The sequence below is a fragment of the Pangasianodon hypophthalmus genome, chromosome 7 (assembly GCF_027358585.1).
Source record: "Pangasianodon hypophthalmus isolate fPanHyp1 chromosome 7, fPanHyp1.pri, whole genome shotgun sequence".
Lineage (NCBI taxonomy): Eukaryota > Metazoa > Chordata > Actinopteri > Siluriformes > Pangasiidae > Pangasianodon > Pangasianodon hypophthalmus.
In genome coordinates, this window is record NC_069716.1 from 26,454,707 (window position 1) to 26,480,971 (window position 26,265).

Genomic DNA, 26,265 nt, shown 5'->3' on the forward strand with positions numbered 1-26,265 from the left:
CTCATGTTTATGGCATAATTTCTGTCCCACACAGAAACACAGCCCTAGCTATATTGGCACACAGCCTTTGGGAATGTCACCCCAAGCGTGCGTGTGTGTGCGTGTGTGTGTGTGTGTTCTTTGAACAAATCAAGGACACATTATCAGCTGCGTTCCCAATATGCTGCCTCATGCGCACTCAGCCACTGACTGCTTGCCAAACAGACGTTAAGCCAGAGAGTGAGATCGCCCCGTCATCACAGCGTATGAACATCCAGCAGATTTGTGCCAAGCACACACACCCATACACACCCACCCACTCCCACACACCCACATCCACTCACACACCCAATCTCACACACACCCCCACGGCACATAAACGTTGCTGCGTCAGTAACACTTTACAGTAAGGTTCCCTTACAAGACACTTTTATCACATGACAAGAACTCAGCATTAATACATCAGTAACTAACACAGTAACTAACACTTGAATTCAGTGACGTTTTATTTTTAATAATAAACCAAAGAAGCCAAATAATCAACATCTGCATAAATCAATGCTCATATCATCAATGTGTAAAGTTAAGCTCAAAGTGATCAACATGAACAACATCTTAATGAAATATCTACAACCATTAATCCATTTTAAACTTTAATTTGAGCTAATTTCAATATTTCCACACCAGAGTTCAGTAAGGTCTCATTATGTACATTATTAACATGCTGTAATTTGGTTTTAAGTCACGGATTAAAAAAATAATTAACACAGATGGAATTAGTTAACAATTCAACAAATATGAGTTAACACGTGCTAACATTACTTATACTTTATTAATGCTGAAGTTTATCATCTGTTAACTGAGAGAGGAAATAAGGTCAGTTAAGAGAACCTTAATGTAAAGTGTTATCTGTTTAAGCACATCACTCAAGGCTGTGGTAGATCAGTGGTTAAGGTTCAGGACTAGTAAACAGAAGGTTGTTAGGTTAAATCTCATCGTCAAGCCACTTGCTGGGTGATCAAGCGACATTCTTCATCCTCAAACACTCTGCTCTAGAAAAATCTAGAAAATTGACTAGAAAAATCTACTTCTACAAACATAAAATGTCAATAAAAATATTGAAAACTTATTATTAATCCTTTTTGCTTGTTTAAGATCATTTGACAAAGAAATAAAAGATTTCCTTCTCCTCAGACTGTTCTGAATAAATAATCTTTACAATGTGTCTCTACAAGAGCTTCACTCCCTTCAGGGTTCCCTCGGGGTTCTGTGGCTGATTAAGGGTTCTAGCTGTCTAAAGTTGTTCTACTCTCATTTTCCCAAAGGAACACTCTCTATGGTAAGGTTCTTTAAAGGTTTCACTAGATGGTCACGTTGAGGAACGCTTAAGATAAAACGCTAGATGAAAACATTTCTATGAAATGTACATTTGCAAGCAGCCTGATAATCCATTTTTATGCAACAGTTAGTTCCGGTCCACAAATTTGTTTGGACAAGCGGCGTTCCAAGAGTGCTTATATTTACTATAACTGCACTGGGACATTGCACTGTGCGTATCACTCCGCTCGTCTGTGTTCGCCACATAAAATTCCACTTCCTAGTTCAAAACGGTTACTTCGTACTTAGAGTTAGCGAATTCATCAGCAAACATGGCAAATGATACTTTTAGGAACATACCTTTTGACTGAAAATATGAAAGCTTATCTGATGAAGATGAAAAGAAAGAAGGGATGTTCATTTTATTGTAAGCATCTATAACAGGAACGTACAAATCATTGTGAGCTAGTCGACAGGCTATAAAGTGAGTGTGGGGTCTATTTCCACTAGCAGAGCAAAAGTAAACAGAACATTTGGCCATATTGTGTCCGAAATGTCACTTACCCGATATTAATTTCTTGTTTAGAGAACTGCTGTAGAAAAGCAACGTCACACTCGCGATCATGCGGTTATACTGAATATCGGCATGGCTGTGATTAGCTACTGCACTCGGCCTGCGTTCTCGTGCCTACAGCCGAATCACAGCCGTGCTGCTATTCAGTATAACTGCACTCTTGCTTGTGTGATATTGCTTAAATAATCTGACTGATTCAGTTAACAAGTAACAAGAAGAAGGAGAAGAAGGAGAAGGAGGAGGATGAAGAGGAAGAGATATTGTAAGTTATTACAATAAAAACATTATTACAGAAGTCACCCATTGAATCTAATCCTGTCCAAATAGGGCTATGGACATATTGTAAATTTACAACTATTTAAAATACAAGCAATATGATTACAAACTCACACTGCATATCATGTGAATCAATTCAGATGAGTTGTGAAGGGTTTCATGAGAGCATGATGAAGAGTTTCTCACCTTTGTTCATTTCAAAGAGAAGCCCTGAAGTCGCAGTTTTGCTCCTAGCAGACATTTTACGTAAATCTCTTGCCCAAGACAACAGAGGCGTGTTTTGCATTGAGTGGGCAGATGAAACAAAGTCGAGAGCAGATGTGAAGCTGAACTACAGTGTATCTTGGAACCCGGTTAGCTCAACTCAGAAATCTGTTAATGGAAACAAACTTTCCAGCTTAACATACACAGATCTGTGTGAACTTATCTTTTATCAGCAGGCCATGAACATCAAAGCTGTGGCTTCTGAACATCTTTCCACTTTCCATCTCTCTCTCTCACTCTCTCTCTCTCTCTCTCTCTCTCAGAGGACATGTAGGTGCTTATGCCTTCAAATCAACTCAGTCAGCTACAAAATGACTCTTAATTTGCACTGGGTTTAATCTTTCTTTCACAGACAGTTAACTTGGAAGCAGTTACTCAGGCCAAGAGGAAAAGATAAAACACAAAATGGAGTTATCAAGTTCATCTGAGACACACACAGCAGGTTGGAGGGTAATTACTGCCTTAAAATTCGGCATGCAAGTTTAAAACTTTAAAAAGACTAAGATTCATGGACAACATGGACATATATGAGGTTAATACACCAAGCTAGCCTAAATATGCAGTGTATTATGGTTTTGTAGTCTTTGCCCTCATTGAGTTGACAGCATCAGACGAGACTTGGCTAATACTAGATATTTCTAAATTAAGCAAGATTAATGAAGCTGGTGTTTAAACGAGTGCAATGACGTTCTTCATGTAGCTCAGGTTCTGGGATCTGGGAAGGTGGCATTCTGACCCTGTGCTTCACACAAACATGTAATCAACATCAGAAGAGATCAGATTATTGCCTACTTTAAATTAGGTGTGAATAAGTGTGTGAATGTGTGTGTGAGCATGGTGTGCTGCGATGAACTGGCGTCCCCTCCAGGTGTGTTCCTGCTTCACGCCCAGTGTTCCCAGGATCCACCAGATGATTGTAGATATTTTTCTTTGGGTTGTAAACAAGGTCTTGATATTAACATGTTTTTTTTTTGCAGAGTTAACAAACGAAAAGCATTGCATCAGCCGAAATGCTAATATCTTACACCGTGTTCCGCAGCTATTTGTAAAGGTGAACGCATTTTAGAGGCGTTAGAAGAAAGACCAGAGATTCTGTACTACATGACAACAGATAACAGTGTAGCAGGAGTCCATGTGGCAGGAGACAAAGATGAATAGAGTCAAGGAAATCAGACAGACCATGCCAGCTAATCACTGCAGAGTGGACAAGAAAAATGATAGAGCTCATCTTTCTAATGCAATACTTTGAATATTAGCATTTTGGTGAATATTGAAAGGGCCAAATAAATCAAATATGTGAAAGAGATCATCTGATGAATTTGTTTAGAACACAAAGGGAAAAATTTTTGCTTATGTAGCCACTCTGCTTGTTATCCAGTGTCTAATCTGGACTAAACTGCATTAAAAAAAAACAATGCCCGAAATGCATCCGTGAAGGCAGCATGATATCTTTACGTACGGACTACAACACTTGTGGGCATAGTGTTATAGGCAAATAATCAACGTGGTGTGGTGTGACGGAGCCTGACATGATTTATTCCTCTTCTACCACAGAAATCTGTTAATGATTAAGAAAAACACATACTTTTCATGTGCTTGTAGTTATGTCTAATGTTGTGGAACATCAGCGAAACAATTTCCTGTGATCACTTACCTTACAGCAGCTATAAACAGTCGTTTCCACAACAACCTCTCTTTTTTTTCTCTCTTTTAAAGACAAAAATGCAGCTTGTCATGTTACACAACAAACAAAACACAAACTATTATTACAAGGGTGCTGACACTGGAGACTCCTTCCAAACATCCCCTCACAGAGAACTTCACCAGGTTATGAACATCTTTTGAATGTGGTTGTGTGGCGCATACTCCAGAGAAGTTCCCGTGTAAGCTGTTACTATAGAAACAATATCAGATTCACATGAGTACAGACTTGAATTACAGCTGGATCTAGGGTCAGAGCTTCTGACCAATCACAATCAAGCATTCAACAGCACTATAGTATAAAAAACTAGAAATGCACTACATGGTTTTAATTAATTCCCTTCACCAGGAAGTGTAGCAACAGTAGCATGTAATTTAGGTGTATTAAAGTCAGTAGGAGTTTGTTTAACCTCACTGTGCACAGAAACGCTCGCCTGATAACAAACACGTCATAACTGTGGTCCTAGTGGCAGCTTATTGTTTGAGATTTGTTATCTCACGTAGCCTAAGTGCTACTTTTATCACGGCATCGTGAACTAAATGTACTTAAAGAGCTTAAGCATCAGCAGCGCTATCAGTAAACCCAACGAACCCAATAGCTGAGCGTGACACAGGAATACGAACTGAGCACAGTTTACTGTAACTAATATTAGAATTACTATTATACACTCAACTCATTATATAAGTGACATGCGCATGCAACCAAACCCTGGTACGTTCTTAACAATTTCAGACTTTCAAACTATTTTAATAAGGTCTTGATTGTGCTTAATCAGATAGATTAAACAAATAGATTTGTGTGCATTTATTTGATATGGTGTTTAGTGGTAACAATAATAATGCTACTTTTTAAATGCTATTTCTGTGGGACAATAGTTTTTAGTAATTAATTAATCAATTAATTAATTAAGCAATCACTGTGTCTAATACTTATTTCATATAAGCATATTTCATATACCTTATATTATATTTAAATACTTAAATAATTAAGTCTGTAGGCCTTGGGTCCAAGCGCAAGATGTTTTGTGTATTGATTTGGACTTGTCTCAAACTTCTTGGCATTTGTCTGGTCTAGTCCTGGTCTTCAATATGTCTGGGACTTGACAGTGGCGGTCTCGACCACAGCCTTACTAATATTAAAGTACATTTAAATTAACAAATGGAATGTAAACGTCAATTGCAAACGAGGGCTTTTAGTCTTGCAAGATTGAAATAAATGAAAAGTTTGCATTACATCAGAAGGTATTAAATACACTATATGGCCAAATGTTTGTGGACACCTGACCATCACACTCATATGTGCTTGCTGAACATCCCATTCCAGATTTAGTCTCTCTTTGCTGTTATAATAAGCTCCACTCTTCTGGGAAGGCTTTCCACTAGATGTTGGAGCGTGGCTGTGGGGATTTGTGTTCATTCAGCTACAAGAGCATTAGTGAGATCAGGTACTGATGTTGGTGAGGAGGTCTGGGGTTCAGTCGGTGTTCCAGTTCATCCCAAAGGTGTTCAGTGGGGTTGAGGTCAGGGCTCTGTGCAGGACACTCGAGTTCTTCCACTCCAACCTTCACACACCATGTCTTCATGGAGCTGGCTTTGTGCACAGGGGCGTTGTCATGCTGGAACAGGTTTGGGCCTCTTATCTCCAGTGAAGGGAGATTAATACTACAGCATACAAAGACATTCTATACAATTGTGTGTTTCCAGCTTTGTGGCAAGAGTTTGGGGAAGAACCACATATGGGTGTGACGGTCAGGAGTTCACATACTTTTGGTTATATAGTGTATCATGACACTATGAAACATTTCAATAATCCATGTTTTTCATTCAGTCATTACTAGAACATTAAAAATATATAGACCAAAAAAAACTGTTCAACAAATTCTGCAATATTTCATTTTCTCCTATTTCCTAATATTATGTTCAGTTTTATTGTGAAAGTCAGTGTAGGAATAGGAACCAGTATCTTCAACCAGGCTGTTATGCAAATTATTCACACCATATGCAACTGAATTTCAACGGCTCACTTTCCACTCATGCGTCAGGAGTAAGAAAGATCTTATCTCAGACATGAACTCATAAAATTCACAAAACACCACATTAAATGCCACTAAAGACTCCCAGAGCTGGATTGGTGCTTTATAAAGTGTTACCTTACATTAAAATGCTATGCGTGTCTGTGTGGATTATGTGTTTAGGGAAAGTCACATGGTAAAGGTAATGCAAAAAACACACTGATAAGGATGTAACTGGATTCTGGCAAGACACTGTGATAAGATCTTGGCAAGGTATAAATGCAAATCTTACTGTGTCACGTTTCCAAATCAGCTCTCAGAATAGCAACGTTATATTATTATATTAGAGACTAGTGATTAAAAAAAAGTCCATCAGCTGTGTGGGTTGACGATGCTGTCTATGCAAAATTACAGCTGATGCACTACAAATAGCATCAAAACCCTGTCACAGAAGAGTAAGAAAAGAAATAGCTTGTGTTATAAGTGTAGATCAGTTTTGTGCAGCTTTGTTTCCTGACAGCTGACTGACTTCAGATTATTCCAACTTGAGAGGCTGAAAACAGCAAAAGATAAATTACATCGGAAAATAGCGCAGAGAAAATGAATTAGCCATGTGCTGAAGTTCAGCTTCAAATTGCTTACTTGAGTAAAAGTAGAAAAGTATAAACTCTTGGACTGAAAGTATGAAAGTAAAAGTGGAAGAAAGATTTTAGTGACTGATGGTAAATTAGTGCCTCTTTCACCAATGAATGTAAGAAAACATTAGCTAAGGCTAACTAACTACAGCTTTATTCCTAATAGCTTGAATGTTAGCTTGCATGATAAAACTCTAGCTGTCAGAATACAAACCACCGCAATCAATACAAAGTGTACGTAGCCGATAGATTACAGTGATGCACATTAGGTCTCATTCTCACTGTCACTTCTGTTAAAGTTTAGATTTGTTAGGAATTTAGATCAACTCCTTGAAGCTAATGCTAAAAAAAAAAAAAAAGGCACTTTATGACTTTTATAGATATGCAATTATAGAGAAATGCAGTGATATTTTAAAATGTAGTGAGTAGCAAATAAAGATTTTTCTTTTGAAATGAAGGAGATAAAAGTATTAGATGAAAAAGTACGGATACTTAAAAACCAGACATAAGTGCATTCACAAAGAAATTGGAGCTATTTTGTGTATTTATTTAAATTTATTATCAGATTTAATGTTTTTCTACCTCTAACTTCAAGTCTAAAGCTGCGGTTATATCTGACTTGCGCCTTGCGAATTTTATCACCTCTTTATTTTGGACATAAAGACAATAAAATATTATCTTAAATACAAAAATCGAATAATATTTTAACAGTACTAAAACGTAATGCAGTCATCTGGATATAAAAAATGTAATATTGAGTAGTATGTGTAGAAGCAAAGGATATTGTCCAGATTCAGATTAAATTCAGATTAAAAGTCTGATGCAGTGATTAGCTGAACTATGTCAGAAACACAACACATTCACTCATCAACAGCCTCTGAAAGCCTAAATCATGTAAAATATCAACCACTGGAGCTCTTAATGCTTCTCCTGCACATGATGATGAGGCATCTTTCACACACCAGACAACAGAGGAGATGACAGCAGATGATTTCAGCTTAAACAAGCAGCTCTGAGGGCAATGCTATATAATAAGGAAATATCTTCCTGCAGAAAAACGTCTGCTGAATGTTCTGATTGTATCTCATTACAAAAGAAGGACAAGAGAAAGCAGTGCAGTGTGTACCGGAGCGGCGCGGGAATGAAACGCTGACTGCACGAATACAAACCGAAAAATAATATGCAGTAGCAGAACAAAACCGATCAATAGGACAAGTAGAACAAATAGAGGGGACGAAAGTGTCACAGCCACAGAAGGTGTTTTGGAAGATTTTTTTTTTTTTTAAACATATAAATCAATTTATATTTATAGATTTAATGTAATATATTTTTTTATTAATAATACAGAAATACATAATACATTTAACCTTAACTAATGTAGAAGTCTATAGATTACAGATGTGAAAACTACATGTGGGCCAATGTAAGTAAAGGGAAAACCACTCGGAGACGTGTTTAGGAATCAGCTACAGGCTGGTGTGACGCGGGCCCATGTGAAGTTGATTATTTTCCTATAACGGCACATCCCAATGTGTTTTATCCTTCTTACGCCACAACCATTTACCAACGATTACATTATTTTTACTTATTAAAGAATGTATCACTGTAATTTTTATCCATTTATAGTTACGTTTAATGTTTTGGAGCAAGTTAGTCCCTGTTCGTGTTATTAAACTTACTGAAATGTTGCATAGAAAACAGAGTGATCTATAAATAAACGATTTGAGGTTTTTCAGCTTCACTTTTTAGGTATTATTAAAAGATTACATTTTATTGATTAAATCTTCAGTCATTTCATTTGTATTAATATTAATATAGAGTATAGAGCATTAGAGTATAGTTCTTAAGTAATCTATGCTGTTTAAGATCCATTTTATACTGAGATAGTGTCCCAGTCTAGCTCCAATTTATTAGCAGCAAGGACAATTTAACATTTTAGCTATATATATATATATATATAAAAAATCAAATTTGATTAAAACATTTTCCATCATTTCTAAAATGAAGGACTGAACACAAATTAGTCAGCTGCCTACAATTATTTGGTACAGCCACTGAGAGAAAAAAAAAAAAAAAAAAAAAGAGTAAGAAGTTAAAGGTCATGTAACGTGCTGATTAGGAAGAAAATCAAACACACAAAAGTTTAACTTCGTTTGTTAAGGTTGATGTGACTACCAGCATCGACCAGCAGCCAGTTAAGGCTAAATTAACTTAATTAAATCTTCCTTTGGCATCAAACAGGTCCTGCTTCAAAGCTCTCACTTTAATGGACCTTAAATCCAGATCAGAGGTCAGAGGTCAAGCTGGAGAGTTCAGGGTGAGAAGAAAAGGCTGCTGAAGGATGTGAGATTAGCTCTGAATTGCATTTAGACCTGAGGCATCATTTATCAACATTGTGTAAAATAAGATCTAAACTGCTTCTTACTCATCAAATTTAGAATAAAAAATGGGATTCAACAAATGTATGTATGTAGGTCAAGTGTATGAGCTAACGATGCTTAATAAGTATAAACTATTTGTTGTTGCTGTGTGTGCTCATTTAAATACACACCCACAATTAACCATCTATGTTATGTAACCATATATGGCATTGCTTCCAGAGGTATCTTAAAAAAAAAAAAGTTTCAGAAACTTTCTGAAGCAGAAGTTTTGATTTTCATCAATAAAACAGGGAGGTATGAAGCTGTGCTGTGGAATATTTTTGTGTTTGTCATTTTTAATGCAAAGAATTCAGCAGTGAACATTGATAAATGTGCATCAAAGTTTCAGAAAAAGAAACCACTGGGTTTAGCATTAATGAAATCGTTTTCTGATGGTGCTTTAACTGTGATAAAAATACAATCAGGCTACTGATGTCAGGAAACTCAACATCTGTTTCATAGGTCGAAGCTAAGTACTCCATTACCAGGCTAGAAAGAAGATAAAGCATAAAGAGTGATTTGTGTATGAGCAGATGCTGTTTTCTAAACAGATACAGAAACATTATTCATGCAGGGTTTTTGTTTTGTTTTTTTTGCCAGAAAGGTTCACAGGGTGTCAGGTTGAGGCTAGAAGTGTGCACTGGGACTGGGATCCCACAAGTTACAACAAAAAAGTTGTAAGTGGCAGGTTTTTAGTTTCGTGTTGGTGAGAGATATGAAGCTCACAGGACAAAGAAAGATTGATCGTTAACATGAACATGAAAATTTCATTCATTTCTCGTTAGGATCCGTTCAGGGTAGCAGTGGTTTAAATTAGGCTACTAAAAAAAAAAAGAAAAAAAACAGTCCAGCGCTCATATCTAGTTGAGGACAGTAATGAACTGGAGTGATGTAGCTGAGGTTGAGGAACTGTCCGAGACAGGATTCACACAACATGGCAGTGATGACACTTCTACTTCAGAGTTTTAACTCCAGTGGTGTTTCTTGGGCCACAGTAGTAGGGCTCATAATTAATTTAAAAAAAAAAAAAAAAAAAAAAAAAAAAAAAAAAAAAAAAAAACAGTCAAGATTTTAGGCTACACCCACTTTGGTATTTTGGTATGGATATTTTGATCACTAAACAGATACAGACAGTAGTATTGTGTTACAGCCCTTGCATAAATGTAGACACTAATCTAAATCTCCTTCTTCTTCGTTCAGCTGCTCCCGTTAGGGGTTGCCACAGCGGATCATTGGTCCGCATATTTGATTTCGTTTTTACGCCGGATGCCCTTCCTGACGCAACCCTCCCCAATTTTTATCTGGGCCTGGGACCAGCACTGGGAGTGCACTGACTTGTGCAACCCAGGCGGCTGGAGTTGGTTCCCTGGCCGGGAACCACAAGTCCTCCAGGGACCCAGACACAAATCTAAATGTTCATTTTAATTACTTCCACAATTTGCATTTGAACTGCGCTGTTGATTTTAAAAAAACAAATAATTAAAAATAAAATAATAATTAAAAAAAAAAAAGCCTCTGGTCTGGAGGTCATTCTTTTGTCTCTGCTCTTCTCTCATCCTGCCGTAATTACTGTCAGAAACTGCCGTAATTACTGCCACTGAGCTCTGTAATTTACCTGATGCCTGTTCAGCTTACTTTTTGTCTTTTATGATTTAAGGCATCTACAATGAGTGGCTTTAGCGGCTCTATCCAAACACAAACCTTTATAAAGGGGTTCTATGTAGGGACTATAATGCTCAGTGAAAAATGTATGTGACAGAAAGCACAAGGACAGAAAGTGAGAGTAAGTGTGTGTGTGTGTGTGTGTGTGTGTGTGAGGCAGTAAAAATCCTAAAAGAAGGATATCAATAGGAATGGTGTTTGCTTTTTCTTAAAGAACTTATTCAATGTATAATAATAAAGTTGTTTAAGGCTGCTTTTATACTAGGATTTATACCTCAGTGTTAGTGCACGTTGTACACGTGCTAACAGTTAACGCTTTTAACAAAAGAAACTGCCAAAAGGCGGCCTCACAGGAGTCTGGATACGGATTTAGATCCCTAATGAGCAAGCCAGAGGAGACAGTGGTGAGGAAAATCTCCCTGAGATGACATGAGGAAGAACCCTCGACAAGACTCAAACTGGAGCCTGATAACACAGGCTTACAGGTGCGATTATAAATCATTACAGTATACAGGTGTAGAAGAGTTAAGACAAACGGTACTGAGTGTGTTGAAAGGATGTTCAGTATGAGCAGAGTGTGAATAAGAGTACTCGGATGAGCAAAAAGACAGTCTGTGTGATTACAGCAGCAGCACAAATGCGTCTGAACGTCTGATCCTTATCAGGGAGCTAAGTTCAGTTATTGTTATAGTTTACCGTTATTGGCCCTTATTTATCAAACTGGAATTTTATTCAATTTAGCCATGAAAACACACAACTCTACTATATAATTCATAAACAAAGCTCATTGTTTCCTGCTACTCTACAACTCTGAGTTTTACTGCAGGCAGTGGAAGCACCTAGCTAGATAGCTAGTTAACTGCTAGTAAAAGCCGTCTTGATTTGACAACAGTCTTATTGATCAAAATATACGACAGCAACAATGAATTTGTTCTTTGCTAACCATCCTTAGCCAGGAAACCTAGCTGGCTAGCTTAGCATGCACATTCCAGTTAATTCATCATCAGGCATTTCACACCAGAAAATGTCCAAAGTAATAAAAAAAATAAAAGTAATAAAAAAAGTCTGGTTTATAAATAAATAAATGTGAATTTAGCATTGTTATTCCTCTGTGGAATCAGAATCAGCCACCCAAGAGGAGTTAACCATTTAAAAATCAGGTTTTTGAATGTAAGAGTATGTAAGTGCAGCTTTGTGTGTTGGTCAAGCATGTGTTCAAGCGTGTTCCACCTCCAGATGCTTCACACAGCTGTTACCCAATGCAATCTCCACAAAGAGTCCAGAAAAGACCTCGTCATTGTTTATGAGAGGATATAAAAATCTCAAGCCGCTTATGACGCATGACGAAAGCAGGACAGCTCAGTGTCACCATGATCACCGCTAAGATTCTGCATTATTTCCTTCATTCTTCCTCTTTCTCTCTATTCAATAAAACACCAGGAACGACAAGGTCAGCTATTTTTTCAGCACAAAGTGGGCAAAGACTTTCTCGACAAACCTTCTTGTGTGACAGCATCTGCAAACTTGAACACTTACATGCTTAAACTAAGGTTTACATGCATGAAAGTCTCATTGAAAATCTTTTATGTAAAAACAAATCTAAACAAATCTCCATATACTTGCTTGACCTCTGTGCATTCTGACTACAAATTTGGGGAAAAAAAAGGACTCTGCCATGTTAGCAACAAGCTAGCCAGCTAACTGTGATGAGTGATTTATAATTTCCTCCTTAAAACAGTGAACTGTAGAGTCAGTGTTACAGACTCAACAAGCGAATATGTCTGTATGTTGATGCTACTTTGTTTACTGTTCATGCTGTGAGCAGCCATGTTGAATTGATGTCACTTCCTGAACTCGAAGAAACTCAGAGTTGAGGAGACCGTCCCGAGTTTTCAAGTAGGAATTCCAAATTGAGGGGCGTTTTCTTTGTTCTTCCTGGTTGGATGTCACGACTTACGGGTTACGACCTCTAGACAAACGCAGCAAACTGCGTAGAAAACAACAAACTAAGAAGAAAACCTTGCTTTACAGTAGTAGACAGAAGCAGTGAAGTGAGAAAGGATGCGATAAAGAAGACGTTGGAGATTATTGTAGGTTATTTGAGGAGCTTTTAAGTTGCATGTTATGCAAAAAGTTTGTCCTGAATTGCCCTCCACTTTTTCATGCACATCTCAGGACCTTTGCCCAGAGTTCTCCACACGTCTCAACAAGAATTCACTGTCATCATTGCGGGTCAAAAATAAAACACTTTATAGTAAAAATAATCAAAGATTATGTGATGAAGTGGTGTGATAAAGCAGACTTGTTACCACCCCAAAGCTGATTATTTTCCTATAACATCACACCCTAAGTATTTTATTCCTTTTATGCCACTTTTTATCATTTATAGTTATGCAAGTAAGTTCCTGTTATCATTTACGTTATAGAAACGTCTCTTTATTCTCTCTCGCAGCTTGTCATGTTACCGAGATTTGAAAAACATCTAGTTAAATGTGAACTCCTGCTGCATGACACAGCATTTCCCTGAAGGTACAACACCACTATAAATCAAGTCCAGGTTATATCAAATGGCCTGCAAGAAGAAGACTGAATGATGGGGAGGACTGAAGAACGAGCCAAACCTTCAGTCACGAACAGCTTTGTGCTGGTTTTAGGTTCACATGGAGCTCTGGAGTAACATCGCAGTGAACATGGAAAAGTATTTTTTAATCATTTTGCTGAGTTCAGAGCAAAACCCCAACACCAAACCACCCCCTCTCTCTCACACACACACACACACACACACACGCGCGCGCACACACACACACATTGTGACTGAATAATCCTGGACTTTTCATTGTAAGGCTTTTCCCATACGGACACAAACTGCAAAACACGACGCTGGGAAAAAGTGCCAGGCTGCAAAAGTCCCAGATTGTGCGGCGAATCTGCTGAACACGCGCTGAGATGTTATTTGATTAAGCAAGTCCAGTGGGAGATCTCGAGTTACTAAAAACACGAGGCTTCAGCAAAACTGCCGTTCAGGGACAGAACAGTGAAAGTGGAAAAAGCCTGATCTGGACATTCTGCACGATTAGAAGCAAAATGTTTAACAGTGTCTTTGCATACGCAGAAGATTTCAAAGTATCCAGATTAGCAATACTAAACCCTTTTACCATTATTTAATACCATAAGCTTTATGTGAAAGGTAGTGTATATTAGTGTCATTTTAGTTATTTGTATAACTTGTATGGCAGCTGCTCGAGCTGGGAGATATGACCATGTGATACTGCAATTTATTGTGATAAATTATCACTTTTCAGAAATATCATGATATCTTTTAATAAAGTTTTGGATTTTTTAATAAAATATTACAACCTGATTAGGAGCTGCTGAAGTGATGCTTAAATTTTGTATTCAATCTTTAAAACTGTCATTTTTGTTCACAGGTTTTTATGTTTATAAACAAAAATATTATTTTTAAAAATATGAATAATTAAATAAATTTAAAGAAATTATCAAACTTTTTTGAATGCAGCATTTCTGTATTGCTGGTAGTTCATCAGCAAACCTATATAAAAAAAAATTACAGAATATTTTAAAATGTTATTTAACAAAGAAAAACATATAATCAAAGATTTGGCAAAGGTTTCTGTAAGGAGATGTTTATTTCATGTATTTTATTGAAGGAGTCTCCAGTGTCAGCGCTTTGAAACAGTCAAGGGTAAAGCTGTAACGTTTTCCACTACAGAAATGTTTTCAGGACAGAGGAGTTTAGTTTCTCAGTAACATGACATCTGAGTTTCTTTGTCATATTAACTACAAGAGAGAGAAAAAAGAGAAGCTGGTGAGGGAATGACTGTTTATAGCTGCTGTAATGTAAGTGATAACAGGAACTAACTTGTTTCATGGACATTCCACAATGTAATTACTGATATATTTTTATGATATTGTGATGTGCACTATTTTTTAAACAATGGATCTTGCTAGTTTCTATACTTCAGACTTCTAATTTATTTTTTCTTTTACTTAACAGCTGTGCCGTTTTTTCCTAAAAAAGCATCTCACGCCACAGTTTTATAACTGCAATCTTTCTTTGCATGCAGCAGAGGGTTCAGAAAAATTACACACTGCTCCTTTAAAGGATTTGTTGCAAAATCATAATGCATCTTATTTAGACTGAAGGCTTACTACCGAAGGATTCAATTATTATAATGGACGAGTTAATACTATGATAAAATGACAAAGAGCAATAAAACTGAAACCAATAATCTTGATTGTTATTTCAGCTGTTTTCTGGCAGCCCTACAAGTGAACTAAACAATTAATTGGCTAATTAGTCCAGGGTGAAGAAAAAAAAAAAAATCACACACTCCTGAGCATTAATCATTAAATGCAAGGTGCTGAACGTAAAGGGAGGTTTCTAACAGCACAGCGGCATAAACATCAGTTCTGACAGGAAGAAGCTGAGTCATTACAGCAGGCCAGGGTGTGGAGGAGAGAGAGAGAGAGAGAGAGAGAGAGCAAAGGTGAGAGAGAGTGAGAGCAAAAACAAGAGAGAGAGAGAAAGAGAGAAAGCAAAACAAGACAGAGAGAGAGCAAAAACAAGACAGAGAGAGAGAGAGAGAGAGAGAGAGAGAGAGCGAGAAAGCGGGAGCAAAAGCGAGGAGTGAGAGAGAGAGAGAGAGAGAGAAAGAGAGCAAAAACAAGACACAGAGAGAGCGAGAGAGCGAGAAAGCGAGAGCAAAAGCGAGCGAGTGAGAGAGAGAGAGAGAGAGAGAGAGAGAGAGAAAGAAAGCAAAAACAAGACAGAGAGAGAGAGAGAGAAGCAAAAACAAGACAGAGAGAGCGAGGAGAGCGAGAAAGCGAGAGCAAAAGCGAGTGAGTGAGAGAGAGAGAGAGAGAGAGAGAGAGAGAGAGAGAGAAGAAAGCATAAACAAGACAGAGAGAGAGAGAGAGAGAGCAAAGGTGAGAGAGAGAGAGAGAGAGAGAGAGAGAGAGAAAGAGATAGAATGAGAGAAAGCAAAAACAAGACAGAGAGAGAGAGAGTGAGAGAGTACAAAAACAAGAGAGAGAGAGAGAGAGAGAGAGAGAGAGAAAGAGATAGAATGAGAGAAAGCAAAAACAAGCCAGAAAGAGAGAGAGTGAGAAAGAGAGGAAAAACAAGACAGAGAGAGAGAGAGAGCAAAAACAAGAGAGAGAGAGAGAGAGAGAGAGAGAGAAAACAAAAACAAGAGAGAGAGAGAGAGAGAGAGAGAGAGAGAGAGAGAGAGAGAGAAAGAGAGAAAGCAAAAACAAGCCAGAAAGAGAGAGAGTGAGAAAGAGAGAAAAACAAGACAGAGAGAGAGAGAGCAAAAACAAGAGAGAGAGAGAAAGAGAGAAAGCAAAAGCAAGAGAGATAGAGAGAGAGCAAAAACAAAACAGAGACAGAGAGAGAGAGAGAGAGAGAGAGAGAGAGAGAGAGAGAGAGAGCGAGAGAGAGAGGATGGGGAAGCATCTGCTCTCGGAGGTTGGGTGATGATTGAATACAGTCGTACAGTTGAATACAAAAGCCAGATTTCTAGCTTACTCTAGAGAGTCTGCCAGTTTTCATGACTAAACATGACCAAGACCCGCCTACTTTACCAGGCCGACATTTTACTGACATTATGGCATAATGATTTATAATCGCAGAAGAGGATGGGTTTCCTTTTCGTCTCAGGGAGTTTTTCCTCTTCACTGTTCTCTCATTAGGGATTTAAATCTACATCCGGATTTCTGTAAAGCTGCTTTCTGACTATGTGTCTATTGTTAAAAGTGCTATACAAATAAAATAAAATCGAATTGAACTGAACGTTGCAAATCACAGACTGTTCCCATCAGCAAACACCCAGGTTACCACTAAGTCTTTCAAATCAAACTGTCTAATGACTTTTAAAAACAGGGTGGTGTTCATGACAGACTACACACACTACAGTTTCAAGCTTTAAATTTTCTTTTTCCATTGGCAAATAATTTAGCTTTTAGAAATAAATGCAAAAATCAATAAAAGAAAAAATCTCCTCCAATAGAACAAGATGATTTCAAGCTTGAAATTAGGGAACATTGTCCAGAAATAGAAATAGGTTTAATAATCATGCATTTAATTTGTTGCAATCATGTAATAAGAAATATTAGCTCAATTTGACAATATTCACGATTATTTTGACTTCATTTCCAGTTATTTTTCGCAGTGTGGAGGTTATTGTTAGTATTATCATTGTTTTTTATATACTTGTTAGTTATTTTAGTGTTTTTAGAGCATTTTGGTTACATTCGGAAAGTTATTTAAAGGGATCAAAATGATTAAATTATTATTAAAAAAAGATTTAAAAATAATTGAAAATAGGCTTCCACTTTTCAGGAATGAATCAGTCGGAATATCAGGGCTTTGGATGTACAGTTTAGTTAATGTAATGTAATGTGATATTTCTTTGCATGATTGTATGATGGTTTCATCAGTGCTCTTTCTTCCAAACTATTTCTGTGACCTCTGTGTAAATTCTAGCACACAAACTCCACTAATGAAGAGTGCAGGGTTGCCAGATTGCAGGTTTTCCACCCAAATGTTTTTTCTAAACACCTTGATCTGGAGAGCAGACTTTGCGCTAGTACTTATGAGTAAACTTTACGATATGATTATGTGTGATATACAGTATTCTCATAATTGAAGACATCTTTTTACAAAACAAACTGTCAGCAAACTTTGTAAAAGAAAAAAAAAAAATTTTCAACATGTAATAAGTACAAAATTTGAAAATACGAAACACATGGGTATGAAATAGATACTACAGCGCTGCTGAATTCTCAATTCTGATTGGTCAGAAGGTGTTGATTAATTTTCTATAACAGCCTAAATCTAATACGTTGCAATATATTATTGTTTCTATTGTAACAACTTACACAGGGACTCATAAGGCGGATGCTCCACATAAACGGATTAGAAATGTTTAATTGTTGATATGGTGAAGTTTTATTTAACATTTTATTTGACATTTTTTTGGAAGGAGTCTCCAGTGTCAGTAAGTTTTTCTCAACATGGGAAAGTCTTCACGGCGAGAAGTTTAAGCTTTGTGGTTTCCAGTAACTTCTGCGATTTTTTATAATTAACTTCAAAAGAGAGAGAAAACAGAGAGCCTGGTGAAGGAAGCTGGTGTTTCTAGCTGCTATAACAAAAGTGATAACAGGAGCTAAGTTGTTTCATGGACATACTACAACATTAAACGTAACTATAAATGAATTTAAAAAATATAATGTGTTGCTCTTTAATAAATGAAACATGCCTGCATTTGCAAATTGGTGTGGTATAAGGAGAATAAAACACTTCTGAGTGTGCTTGGGGAAGGTAACAGTAACTCCCCTTGGTGCTGGGCCGCATCACACCATCCCGTCATTGATTATTTTCCTATAACAGCACATCATCAAGTGCTTTATTCCTTACCTATGAGATCAAATGAACTTGGCTTTGTTTACTGCATGCCAGCAAACTCTGCCACTGTGTCTCACTATGCGTTCACCTTTTAACATGAATCATCTATAGCCTCTTTTTTATTTCAGGTCAGGTCAAAACCAACGAGATGGTTACTTAACAAGTACTCAATAATCCCACTACACCTGCCTATAACATCTGGCCTCTGCGGAAGAGTAAGATAGCTGCGCTAAACATCACACAGCCTCGAGCAGCTGTAAGCTCAGCAAAGCGACAAAAACAGAGAAGGGAAGTGAAGACGAGCGCTGTTAAATCGAGCTGTGGTCGTTCAACAGGTGCTTCACACACAGTGACAGACTGCTCGTGTGTGTGTGTGTGTGTGTGTGTGTGTGTGTGTGTCCGTGGTCTCTGGGTCTCTGGGTTTGTTCTCATTACACTACTAGCAGAGTGATGGAGAGGGCGGATGACTCAATGTGAGTCATGCTGTCTCTGCCCAGGAGACACACACACACACACACACACACACACACACACACACACACACTGCTCAGTTCTAGACCTTACAATTAATTTTACACTAAGGCCCCCCCAAAAATACACCTCCGGTTCTTGCCACACACACACACACACACACACACACAGTATAAGTTGCATAATTCCCTGAAGATCTTAAACCCAGACAGAGCCTCTGGGAGTTCCTCCTGAATAAAGAGACTCTGAGTCACGGATACTAGACAGAGAAGAGCATACGGTGATAATACGCTTAAATCACAGGATGGCATGCGGCAGTGAGGACATCGTAACTAAATCAACAAGAGGAAGTGAAAGACAGTGGTTAAGAAGAGAGAGTGATGATTCTATGTGTGACTAATGATGAGGTAAAGAGAAAAAGTGTAAATGATGCTGTCTGTGTGAAATCAGGGTTAACCCTCTGTCCTCAGCGATAGCTTTGTGCCTGGGGGGTCAGCGCTTTCCCCCGGGCCCCAAACCACGTGGCAGATGATCTGTCCTCAAAAAATCCATTTAAAAGCTCGATAAACCGTCCAAAAGCTTTAGACTGGGGCGACTCACTGGGGAAAAGTCTAAGAGCACTACAGCACGGCTCATCGACTAGATCTGACAAGGGGTCGGATTCTCACTGAGGAAATATTGTTTGGGATATACCCTCCAACCCAGACTGCATTCTTGCACAACTATTACTAATAACAAAAAAAATTGTTTGCTGGTTAGACCATCATCAATGTGTTATTTAAAATATAAAATATTAATATTAAAAATTAATATTAAAATTTTTTAAATTACCAAATCCAATTATCCATAGCATGATACGATAGTATTATTGCGTTATTGATATAGTGGGAAAAAACTAGTAACATGACACTGTGTGTGTGTGTGTGTGTGTGTGTGTGTGTGTGTGTGTGTGTGTGTGTATATGCATACATGTGTACCTGTATCATGACCCTCATCAGTATCCTCCAGTATGAGCCTGTTCATGCACTTGATCTCCCACTCCTGCACCTCTGTGCTCCATAAAGCTGGAATCAGGATGTGGTACTGAGAGCTGGAAAACACACACACACACACACACAATCATAACTAGGATTCAACATTACGCTAAAGATCATAGCACATGATTATCTGACAGAAAGCAAGCTCCAGTTGATGGTGCAAGAGATGAAAGACATCATCCTAAATAGTATGATGATGACATCATGTAGCGTTTCCTCTGGGAGATGTGAACTGTCAACATCATGACATGAGCTGGCGAGAGTTCAGTGGATTATGTCAATAGGTTTCAAACAGCAGCATTAATTACACCATCACACACAGACAAAAACTGCAAAACACAGCTCTCCTGCCCTCTCTGTGCTCCTAAAGACAAAGGTCCAATTTCATTTCTTAAGTGATCAAAAAGCAGCAAAAATTGAGCTGCCAAAGTGAGTGACTGAGTGAAAGCAAGAAAGCAAAACAATCAAAAAAGAGGAAACAAAGAATAAAAAACACTAAATGTGAAAAGTTCACACAAACATGTTGATCCATTAAAGTACAAATGTAGAGTAGGCTCCAGAGCTGGTTAAAACTCAGCTTTCTCTCATATTTTCAGTGTGAGGTTAACCTAATTAAGATATTTTTCCATAACTGTTTTTTTTTCCCCCCCAAAACCCAGCTTTATGAAGGGTGTCAATAATTTTGGAACTGAAAGAACAAAAGAAAGAAACTTTTTAAAACCAATTTTGACCTGAAAATTTTCCAGGGCTTTTTAACAACCCATCTTTACCAAAGGTGCCAATACTTTGGAGCTGAATGCAAATATGTAATAACTATAGAAAAAGTGAAAAATATAAAAAGAAAGAAAGAAAGAAAGAAAGAGGAAACAAGACAAGTAAAAGGAAAGTGAAAGTAACAAGAAAAACAAAGAAAGAAAAAAGAATAACAGAAAGGAGAAAAAGGAAAAAGTAAGCAGGAAAGAAAGACAAATGAGGATGAATAAAAAGAAAAAAGAGAGAAAGGGAGATTAAGAAAGTGAGAGAAGGAGAGGAACAGGCACTGTGCAGCAGAGCAGCTGGTTGAGACAGTTGCTGCGTCTCCAGTGTGAGATGATTACACTCTGACTGCTGCTGTAAATCTGAGCTAAATGAGATTTAAACGTTACTGGAGACCAGAACAGATGTTGAGAGGACAGATGTTAAGAGGGAGGAGTCTGGGAGAGAAAACTGTTCTTACACTCACAAGGTTCATCATCAGAACAATGTTCCTCTTTTTCTTTTTTTAAACTCCATCACAGAGATTTGGTTTCAGGCGGTTGGATTCCCAGTGAGACACTGAGACAGTGAGACAGAGGGACAGAACTGACCTGCCGAGTTCAGAGTCAGCACCAGAGCAGTTACAGGAATCCTCTGAGACACTGAGACACTGAGACAGAGAGACAGTGAGACAGAGAGACAGATCTGACCTGCCGAGTTCAGAGTCAGCACCAGAGCAGTTACAGGAATCCTCTGAGACACTGAGACAGTGAGACAGAGGGACAGAGGGACAGAGAGACAGATCTGAGCTGCTGAGTTGAGAGTCAGCACCAGAGCAGTTACAGGAATCCTCTGAGACACTGAGACAGTGAGACAGAGAGACAGTGAGACAGAGAGACAGATCTGAGCTGCTGAGTTGAGAGTCAGCACCAGAGCAGATACAGGAATCCTCTGAGACACTGAGACAGTGAGACAGAGGGACAGAGAGACAGATCTGAGCTGCTGAGTTGAGAGTCAGCACCAGAGCAGTTACAGGAATCCTCTGAGACACTGAGACACTGAGACAGTGAGACAGAGGGACAGATCTGAGCTGCTGAGTTGAGAGTCAGTACCAGAGCAGTTACAGGAATCCTCTGAGACAGTGAGACAGAGGGACAGTGAGACAGAGGGACAGTGAGACAGAGGGACAGTGAGACAGATCTGAGCTGCCGAGTTGAGAGTCAGCACCAGCACAGTTACGGGAATCCTCTGAGACAGTGAGACAGAGGGACAGAGAGACAGATCTGAGCTGCCGAGTTGAGAGTCAGCACCAGAGCAGTTACAGGAATCCTCTGAGACAGTGAGACAGAGGGACAGTGAAACAGAGGGACAGTGAGACAGAGGGACAGTGAGACAGAGGGACAGTGAGACAGAGGGACAGTGAGACAGATCTGAGCTGCTGAGTTGAGAGTCAGCACCAGAGCAGTTACAGGAATCCTCTGAGACAGTGAGACAGAGGGACAGAGGGACAGAGAGACAGATCTGAGCTGCTGAGTTGAGAGTCAGCACCAGAGCAGTTACAGGAATCCTCTGAGACAGTGAGACAGAGGGACAGTGAGACAGAGGGACAGTGAGACAGAGGGACAGATCTGAGCTGCCGAGTTGAGAGTCAGCACCAGAGCAGTTACGGGAATCCTCTCGCTCATGTGAAGCTCTTTGTGGAGGCGTGTATCTGCATATAAATGCCTCAGTCCCCCTCAACTCCACTTTATTGCTCATTAGCATGCTGCATGAACATGGCCCTGTCCCACCACCCCCACCCCCACCCGTTATTGTATGTTTTAGATCCATAGATCTCAAAATGAGGTCCTGTGTGAATGACTAATTATTTTACTATGGTGGAAATAACAACCCACCATTTTAAAAGTTATGACTTCTGGAAATAATTTCAAATGGAATCTACTGACAATTTTAGTTAAAAAATGGGTTCTATGGATGGAAGGTTCAGACATTTAGTAGATAAACAGTAAACAGATAAACACAAGTACAGACAGATTGAGGTTACTCGAATAGACAGACAGACAGACAGACAGACAGATAGAGACACACACAGACCAACCAACACATAAATAGACAGAGACAGACAGATGGACAGAAAACAGACAGACAGACAGACAGACAACCAAAATATCATTTATTTATTTAGTTGCTTGATTAGTTTATCTAGTGCCTTTCTAACACCCAAAAACACAGTATGCAACACAAAGTGACATCAATAAACATACACACTCAAAAAATAACTAAATAAAAACACCTTTAATGAGTAGGAAAAATATTGTGTGAAGAGAAAGGTCGTACACAATGTTTAAATCTTACACATTTAAATAATATGGCTAATTTTTTAAATAGTTTGTTTGAGTTGGTCTGTGATTTGTTTGTACAGTTGTTGACTGTAAAAAGTTTTGAGAACTCCTGACAATAAGAAACACTTTTGAGCAGTGTTTGTGACTTGTACACATGGTACCAATATTTTACTGACATGTGATGGAGTTATTATGTGGATCATACCATTATTACAGGTTATGGGGGATCAAAGCAGATTTAACAATATCAGGGGGGATTTTCACCAGTCTGAGCTCCAACACTGGTTCAGCAATGACCTCACGTCCAGGTTGCCATAGTGAGCCTTATATCAACACAACACTTCTGTGTTAACACTGAAATGCCCGCCTCCTTCTTTTGTCTGAAGCTGAAGTCGAACAGATGCAGGACAGAAATGTGATAAGAATTTTATCTCTCTGTTCAAAGAAACCCACATGTAGTGATGCTCAGCATAACTGACCCATACTCCACAGCGTCACTTTTCCTTCTCATCAAATCTGAGTTTACTACTAACAGCACAAGAGCTCTAAAAATCATGAACTCTAATACTCATGTAATAGCTGAGAGGTTTCTACACAATCAGGCTTAAAATCTGTGGACTAAAACTGTGAAACATTCACATTTTAAACAGGTTGATCCAATAACCGTGAATGTACATTCAGCTCTAGATTTGATTTTTTTTTTTTCTTTTTTGGGGGGGGGGGGGAATTTCATTTTATTTGAAAAAAGATTTCTCTCATATTTTCAGCATGGGATTAACCTAATTAAGACAATTTTCCATAAACTTTTTAAACCCATCTTTACCAAGGGTGCCATTAATTTTGGACCTGGAGAAAAAAAGAAAAAAAAAAAAAAAAAAAAAGATTTTTTCCGTTACTATTTTAAAACTGTCTTTATCAAGGGTGCTAATAATTTTTGACCTGAAAAAAAAAGAAGTTTGCTAACTTTTTAAAACCGATTTTCACCAAGGGTGTCAATACTTTTCCATACCCATTGAAAGTGGAGTACCCCTTTAGGTTAATGTAGCAGTACTGAATGCTGACGGTTTTGCTCAGACTCACACGTCTACAGGAACACGCAGCAGAACAGGCAGCACAGCCGCCTCCTCCGTCATACTCATGAGACGAGACTCCAGCAGCTGGAGGACGGTTAAACCAGCACGAAACACCACCACCATGCCTGAGAGAGAGACAGAGAAAGAGAGAGAGAGAGAGAGAGAGAGAGAGAGAGAGGGGGGGGCTTCTTATTCATAAATTTAACTCATAAATTGCGTTAAATTAAAATATAACACCAGCCATAATTATCGTATTACCCATTCAAAAAATATATAAAATGTTTTCTCACATGATTTTCAAATATCTGCCAGACTTTATTCCTAAAATGGCTTGTTGGAGGCTCACACTCTCTCCTTCACTTCCTCTGCCTCATGTATTTAAAGGAGCCGAAATGATTCAGTACCATTCAATACGATTTAATATCACTGAGTATGATTCAATATGTTTCAGTACAATTCAGTATGATTCAACACCATTCAATACAATTCAGTATCATTCAGTATGATTCAGTTTGAGGCACAGAGGCCACACCTCTTTCACTGAGACTAACAGGCACAGAGGCCACACCTCCTTCGCTAAGACTAACAGGCACAGAGGCCACACCTCCTTCATTAAGATTAGCAGGCACAGAGGCCACACCTCCTTCGCTAAGACTAACAGGCACAGAGGCCACACCTCCTTCATTAAGATTAGCAGGCACTGAGGCCACACCTCCTTCATTAAGATTAGCAGGCACTGAGGCCACACCTCCTTCATTAAGATTAGCAGGCAAAGAGGCCACGCCTCCTTCATTAAGACTAAAGGGCATGAAGGCAAGAGACAGAAAAGTACACAGTGACAAAAGAGATTTATTTACTAACATTTCTAAATAATAGTACACTAGTAATAAAATAAGCTGAGTATATACAGTTAACATGCATTTAAAAAAAAAAAAAAAAAAAAAAAAGATATAGGCCTTCTTTATCTCTTCCACTGCTGATGGTCCATATACAGACATCTGCCTTGTCCAGTAACAAGAATTATAACAGGATATTTGGAAAGCCAAGTGAGATCAGCCAGCTCAAGTACCGAGATTTAATCACTTAGCCGTTAGTTCCTTAGTCAGGGTGGAGATAAACCCTGCGGAGGAACTTTCAGCCAGGAGCAAACCCCTGAGTGCTCGAGCTTAAGCCAAGTCCTCAGAATGTAGTTACACCAGTCTGAAATAACTGAGCTCCATTTAGCCCAAAAACACACACACACACACACACACACACACACACACACACACACAGAGCTCTAGCAGCTGATGGGGTTATTACCGTGCAGCAGAAAGAGATCCCAGATTGCCAGCACTGAGTCCCAGCATGGGAGAGAGGTGAAGAGAGTCAGAAACCACTGCATGATGAAATGCACTGAGGACACGCCCAGTTTCTCCTGGATCAATGAGAGAATGAGAGAGAGAGAGGTAAAGTGGTACAGAAAGAAAGACTAGAGACACATTTTGGATTTTCACCCTAGAGTCTGTACGCTTATACATAATCTTATTCACTAGGATTATATGCATTACATGCATCATGATTCAGTTTATTATATGGCTATTATAAGGTATGTCTTCTGGGTCTCAAACTAGACACTTTTTCTAATGTCATATATGTCTTCAGATTTGTTTCTCTCGTGTGCCACTCAATTTGCGACCTGATTGGTCAGCGAGTAAAAAGAGTGTCTCTCAAGGCTTTTCTGAAAGGTCTAACATTTTCAACTTTGTAGAGTCTTCAACTTCACTGTGGCAAAAGAGTGGACGCAATTCTGCCCACCTTGCCACCGCTTCCCACAGGAAAACATGCTCTGGTAGATGAATAAATGAATAAATGAATGAATGAATGAATAAATAAATAAATAAATGGCAAGTTAGTATCGAGTTAGTGACTACTAATGCGTTTTTCAAAACAAGCTTTTGCAAACTCCAACTTTATATTAAACTTCATGCCTGAGGTTATTATAATATCTTTCCAACCCTAATCATGCATACAAACACTTAGGCTTGGGATGACTGATGACATCAGGAATCACTGATAGAGTCCAACAAGCTGCACACTAAAAATGTCTGTTGGAAAATGTGGTGTCTGGAGATTTAAGGTCGACAAAAATAAATTGTATTGCTAGTATGAGCACTGTTTAAATTATATGCATGTGAAAAAACACATTTCATAAACATATAGATGACTGCTATGCAAAATGGTTCCTAAATGCCATTTACGATATGATGGCTCTTTAAAGGGATTTGAGCTCTGTGTAGGTATTAGTTATGAGACTAATCATTGATTCCTTATCCTATCCTATCTTTAAATCTAAGAGGTC

General features: G+C 38.4%; 1 protein-coding gene across 1 annotated transcript in view; it reads right to left on the reverse strand.

Moving 5' to 3' along the window:
• Positions 1-26,265, reverse strand: part of si:ch211-266k8.4 (carabin) — a 61,870-nt gene that overhangs the window by 30,184 nt on the left and 5,421 nt on the right. The window contains exons 8-10 of the mRNA XM_053235544.1: positions 25,227-25,341; positions 23,932-24,049; positions 19,715-19,827 (exon numbers count right to left, since the gene is read on the reverse strand). Of these exons, the coding sequence (XP_053091519.1) occupies positions 19,715-19,827; positions 23,932-24,049; positions 25,227-25,341 (346 nt within the window). The remainder of the gene's footprint in view (positions 1-19,714; positions 19,828-23,931; positions 24,050-25,226; positions 25,342-26,265) is intronic.